This window comes from Loa loa, assembly GCF_000183805.2.
Source record: "Loa loa unplaced genomic scaffold supercont3.67, whole genome shotgun sequence".
NCBI lineage: Eukaryota > Metazoa > Nematoda > Chromadorea > Rhabditida > Onchocercidae > Loa > Loa loa.
The window spans coordinates 113,171-119,089 of NW_018108247.1; the positions used below are offsets into that span (position 1 = coordinate 113,171).

Consider the following 5,919-nt stretch of genomic DNA (forward strand, 5'->3'; position numbering starts at 1 on the left):
GCAAACGAAAATTAAATGTCTAGAGGCAAAGCCATCGTTAAGGGTACATTTCACATTCCTTTCTTTGGTAAAAAAATGTAAAAAAGACAAAAAAAACGAAAGAAAACGAAAAATGTGAAATATTTTCTCGAAAGTTATTAAATGGCGAGTGTTGCAAAGAAAAATACTTTTTCATTGTCAAACTGCGCTCAAGCTCAAATCGAACTTGTAAGTACGAATGTAAATTCAGTTGAAACGTAAATCCATTCAGCTCCAAATAGATAGGTATAGCTTTGTTACGCCTACATACAACATCTCTTATACTTTCCTGTACGTCTCGATTCGGAATATCCTGTAATTTGCTACGTGTAACTTCTTCGGGTTCTAAGTATTCAATTTTCTTAAAATATATTTATAAAAGTAACTTGCAACCTTGTCGTTATCCACTACATTTAATAACTTCATAATAAACACCCCGTATTTCTCCCGATTTCCGAACTCCGTCCATCTATACATTGCAATTAATATCCATCCAAATAGGAATCGGTCCTATTTCTTGATTTCAGGTAATTCAACTTCATTTTACTTGAAGCTAAGAAAACTGATTGAAGTTTATCGATAGCATTAGAAATGCTTTGCTTCATACTTTCTCAGCTACAATTCTAAATTGTTATCAACTACTGTATCGTTATTCAATTATGGCACGCCTGATAATAACTGAAATATTAAATAAAAATAGTCGAATCTTTTAACATACCAATGTATGGGTGCTTTTGATATACAATAATAAAATATTTGTAAATATTTTTCGGATGAGAACAAAGATCGTTAAACAAAAAGAAACATAGCTGACTTAATGAGTACACTTTTCTAGTTCTATTTATCACTTTTAATATTCCACGTACGTAAGACGTGTAACGCCTCCCGCCTTCTCCCCTCGCCCTTCCTAATCTACTCACGTCAATAAAACCGAGCAACGGTTGGGCCGCTCTTTGGAATTATCCATAGCGTGGCTCGTCCATATCTATGAACCGTTCGCATAACATGGGTTGTTGTTTCATTTGTTATTACGTTTAGGATGGTGTATTCGAATTGTCCGTGGTCTCTCGTTGCTACTGGTAGGTATACTCACGTAACGTGAAAAAAGAGAATTACAAATGTCACTTTTTGAGGAAAGACATCCAATTAGTATATAAAATTAGTTTCATCGGATGATTTGATTTTGAGGAAGTATGGCTGACCAGTGATATAACCATTTAATTGGGCACATAGGTTTGAATCATGTTGCAATCCTTAATGGGAAAAATGGCCTGCTGTTCGGCACGGGCTGAGAATGTTTTAAAGAAAGGTAAAGTTTTACAAAATTTCCGATAGAAAGAGAAAGTTGAAGAGAATTGTAATAAGCAGATACCAACAGCATGGAACTTGATTTTATTCACTTGTATATGGAGATACAGAATTGTTTTTTCACCAAACTTAATGCCTATAAATCAGTTCTTTCCGACTAGATACACATTAGCTTTAATATTTGTTAAAAATGTGCTAAATAATTTTCCATAGGAAGTCCATAGAAAGAGGATTTTTAGAATTACACAGTGCTGCCTTAATAATATTTTAACTAACTTTAACTTTAATTTCCTCATAATTCTTTCAAAAATTTCGTCCTCCCCTTTACCTTAATTAGTTATAGTTTTAAGGATATCATGCACTTCACAACTTCGATCGACAACGACGTTTGGAATTGTTTTGTAACGAAAAACAGCGGCAAGCCATAGTTCATGAAAAGAAGGTTGAAAAGGTTCATTTCAGAAAATGATGTTCAGTGTAAACTTTATATCGAATCTTGTGGGTCAAGCTTATAATATTGACCCTTTTAGGTAAACTTACCAGAAATAACTTATTTAATCCGATTACAGCATCATACGTGAACGTTCGACGTTTAAAAATGTGTGAACATGTAACACCAAAGTTTTTTTTGATATCTTATGTAGAAATGTGTGTCATGCCTACCAGAATGAAACTATTATTATTAGCTCTGAAGTAATATTGTATACTGCAATTTAACCTGCATGTATATTGTATAATATTGTATAATAACTTTCCATATAGACGTAAAACTTTCTTAGGTGTTCTGGACAATTGAAAATGACACTGGTAATGATCCTGTCAAGGTACTGATGAATCGAAATATTTCAACTTTTCGTGACTGTATGAAACGTAGGTTTAGATAAATTATATTCATTAAATGTATGCATCAATATTTTCATTAATCTTCCAGAAAAGTGGCTGGATTCTTCCTTGTTGATCCATGGTTATTTTATTCTATCATTCATTATTACCTTTTTTTATTCTGTCATTCATTATTACCTTTGTAAGAAATTAGGAATTGAAAATATTGAAATTTAGATATTTCGCGATTAAAAGCTGATCGTATGGCATTAGCATGTGCGAATGGTTCTTACAAGTCAGTACTTGAGAAATTATCGGGCAATGGAAAAATGATACCATTGGGTTATAATTGCCAGGATAAACATCACGCCAGTGCCGTTAATATGGTAGTAAATTTTGTCCTTATTCATTTATTTGCACATTACGTATTGGATACCGGGTGTTTAATTTGCTTATACTTGTCGTTATTCTTATACTTTTATCAAGGAGTAATTATTTATATATTTGTTTTTATCTGCAGATAAGAATGGATGGAATAACTGGATGGAATTTACTTTTTTTTTGAAAATTATTGTGTTTACTATATGTGTGTTAGTTTTATCAAAGAGATTTAAAAATATTTTCCCAGGCTTATTGGCGAACATGTGCGTTTTTATTGGGTGCTGTTGTTGATGAAGCATTTGCTGTTGATGTGCAGCTTGTTGGTCCTTCCACAATAGACTGTAAGTTTTAATTTTTTTTTTATATCTTCGGGATTTTTGACATGATTGATAGCTTCGATGTGAAAACATCGATTGTAATTTGGTTTTGTTTGTTTTTTGTTAATTGATATTAGTATTATTTAGATCATTCGGGTAGGTTTGAATACATTGCGAGGATAAAGAATTTGCAAAATTGGACGCCAAACTCAGTAAGTGTGAAATTTTTGCGTCAACATAAGGAACATGTGTTGTGTGTTGTTTGCAAGGGATTGATTTTAAGAAATAATTTTTAATAGAAAAAAATCATTTTAAATAAAATTCCATCTCTTTTCGCAACAAATCTACAATTAACACGTAGGCTTTGTTCTTACTTGCATCGGAATTATTCTATTTTAGAAACTAACAGTGAGTTAAAATTCTGTGATCTCTTTCCTCAATTCACTTATTATCTCTAATTCAAAAGCAATTCTCTATTCCTACCGCTCTTTGGGAGAAATACTCTATCATTTTGTTATATTCGCTTCATTTTTTAGTCTCTAACATTTTACACAAACTTCTAGGAAAATTTGTTTGCGTTGACTGAGAAAGCCATTGGAGAATACATCGCAAAAGCTTTGATCGTCGAACCGTTGCTCGTATCATTGGACTTTGCATTGGATTTATTTGATTCAAATGTGTATGTATATTTTTCATTTCCAGTTATTCTGGTTGAGTACTGTTTGCTATTCGTTCACTAAGTAATCAATTTATCATTTTATAGTTGGAAACAAGAACTTGTTCATAAAATGAAGCATGAAACCGAAAATGGCGAACAAGGAGTAATTATTTATCGAATGGGTGATTTCGTCGATGTAACTTACGGACCTTTAATTCCATACACGAGTCATATTGATAAATTTGCTCTGACTAAAGTGATTATGTCTTTTTTCTTTTGTTCTTTGTTTTTATTTTTGACTTTTTGCCCTTAGCTTTTTTTCTTTCAGTTGAACAAAGGTAGAAGGTTCATGATGATTTGAATTGAGCATTTTCCTTGTCCATTAGCTTGGTAGGCTTCATGGACACTGTTCTAATTCAAATTAAAGTGGTAAAAAGATTTCGGGCTTAACTTGCGTGGTAGGATAACAGGATATGAAAATGTTTGTTTTACTTTAGTAAATAATGGTTTCAGGTGGAATACAAGAATTCCGAATATCATTTCATTGGTGTATCTGTACCGAAAGAATTGAAATGTTCGTCATATTCATGGGATTTAATTTGTAACGCTTCAATTATGTCTCCTGTTCAGCAGCGAAAGTTACTTCAGGCTTCTTTTTGAACATCTGCTTTTACGTACTCTGAAATTCCAATTCAGCCTTTTGTAATGTGAAATGATTGTGATCGGCTGAAATAAATTGCTAACTCTAATCCACCTCTTTTCTTGTTGGAGTTGGATTTCTCCAATTTCTGTTTACAACAAGAACGGTTAGTGAGGAAATGTCATCGTTAAATCACTGCACTGAAATTGAATACGAACATGTGATTATCATGCCTCAGTTTATACGTTTGATTCAGTTTGCTCGTTTCCTTGTCTTGTTTCTTCTTTTTTAAATAATATTTCCGGAAGGGCAACTATTCATCCTCATTTTCTTATTCTTGACTTTGTAGGAACCTATTCTAAGATAACTTTTTCATAGAAATACCTTCTTGGCTCACATCTTCACATTTCCCTATTGCTCTGGATCGTATTATATTTTTCTCTTATGCTATCACAGTACAAAGGGCATACGTCGTAGAATTTCATATCCACTAAAGCTTGTTTATGTCATGATTATGTCGATGCTATTAAACCCATTTATTTTGTAATAAGTTGTTTAATTGTTTATATCATCACAGTGACTGATATTAATAATTCTTTTTTGTTTTATTGCTTTTCCCTCTTTCTTCGAATTTCGTTTTGCCATTTCCATTATCAATACGTTTCACATGGATATTGATGCTATTTAGAAAAGATTAAATGTTCACTCGGCCATTCAGTATTAGAATATCGATAAAGTGACACATTTCTGACAGCATCCATGAACTTCTCTTAGCTTGTTAATCTTTTGCACGAATTTAATTGCTGTGCTAGGAGAAGATTATGGAAATGTGCATATCATACGGTGACCGAAGTGTTACCTCATGACATACGTGTTTCCATAATTTTTCGTGTACCTGTTAAAAATTTTCAGCGCTTTTGTGACGTTCAAAAAGTGATATGTTTCCTATGCATAATAACCGCCTGTTTATTAGATGAAAGATATTTTATATCAGTTGTTATCAATCCTATGTTAATTGAATAAAAACACACTGGTTGATAACAACTTAGAACTGTAAACTAAGGAAGTATGAAGCAAATTTTAGTCAGTTATTTTAGTTGGATTACCTGAAATCAAGAAATAGGACCGATTCCTATTTGGATGGATATTAATTGCAATGTATAGATGGACGGAGTTCGGAAATCGGGAGAAATACGGGGTGTTTATTACGAAGTTATTAAATGTAGTGGATAACGACAAGGTTGCAAGTTACTTTTATAAATATATTTTAAGAAAATTGAATACTTAGAACCCGAAGAAGTTACACGTAGCAAATTACAGGATATTCCGAATCGAGACGTACAGGAAAGTATAAGAGATGTTGTATGTAGGCGTAACAAAGCTATACCTATCTATTTGGAGCTGAATGGATTTACGTTTCAACTGAATTTACATTCGTACTTACAAGTTCGATTTGAGCTTGAGCGCAGTTTGACAATGAAAAAGTATTTTTCTTTGCAACACTCGCCATTTAATAACTTTCGAGAAAATATTTCACATTTTTCGTTTTCTTCGTTTTTTTTTGTCTTTTTTTACATTTTTTTTACCAAAGAAAGGAATGTGAAATGTACCCTTAACGATGGCTTTTGCCTCTAGACATTTAATTTTCGTTTGCATTTTCCAATATTTTATTAAGACTGAAATTCAAGAAAGACTTGAAGCAAATAAAAAGCATTTGGTTCAGCAGGTACTAGTTCAGATGCTTATCAGCTCAAGAGCTTTCTATTAAAGCTCTT

General features: G+C 32.5%; 1 protein-coding gene across 1 annotated transcript; it reads left to right on the forward strand.

Moving 5' to 3' along the window:
- Positions 1 to 1,198: 1,198 nt before the first annotated feature.
- LOAG_11937 (hypothetical protein) lies at positions 1,199 to 5,178 on the forward strand. The gene is made up of 9 exons (XM_020448447.1): positions 1,199 to 1,327; positions 1,677 to 1,777; positions 2,106 to 2,196; positions 2,386 to 2,534; positions 2,777 to 2,870; positions 2,994 to 3,058; positions 3,410 to 3,525; positions 3,610 to 3,760; positions 4,018 to 5,178. Exons 1-9 carry the CDS (start codon positions 1,261 to 1,263, stop codon positions 4,162 to 4,164), a joined length of 981 nt encoding a protein of 326 aa, XP_020301411.1. The 5' UTR covers positions 1,199 to 1,260; the 3' UTR covers positions 4,165 to 5,178.
- The last annotated feature ends 741 nt before the right edge of the window (positions 5,179 to 5,919 follow it).

What these genes read in the sequence shown, in the direction of transcription:
- LOAG_11937 (XM_020448447.1), top strand. Translation starts at nt 1,261, where the DNA reads ATGTTGCAATCCTTAATGGGAAAAATGGCCTGCTGTTCGGCACGGGCT. An exon ending in ACGCCAGTGCCGTTAATATG is followed by an intron (nt 2,535 to 2,776) that starts GTAGTAAATTTT and finishes ATATTTTCCCAG; the next exon opens with GCTTATTGGCGAACATGTGC. An exon ending in TGGTCCTTCCACAATAGACT is followed by an intron (nt 2,871 to 2,993) that starts GTAAGTTTTAAT and finishes AGTATTATTTAG; the next exon opens with ATCATTCGGGTAGGTTTGAA.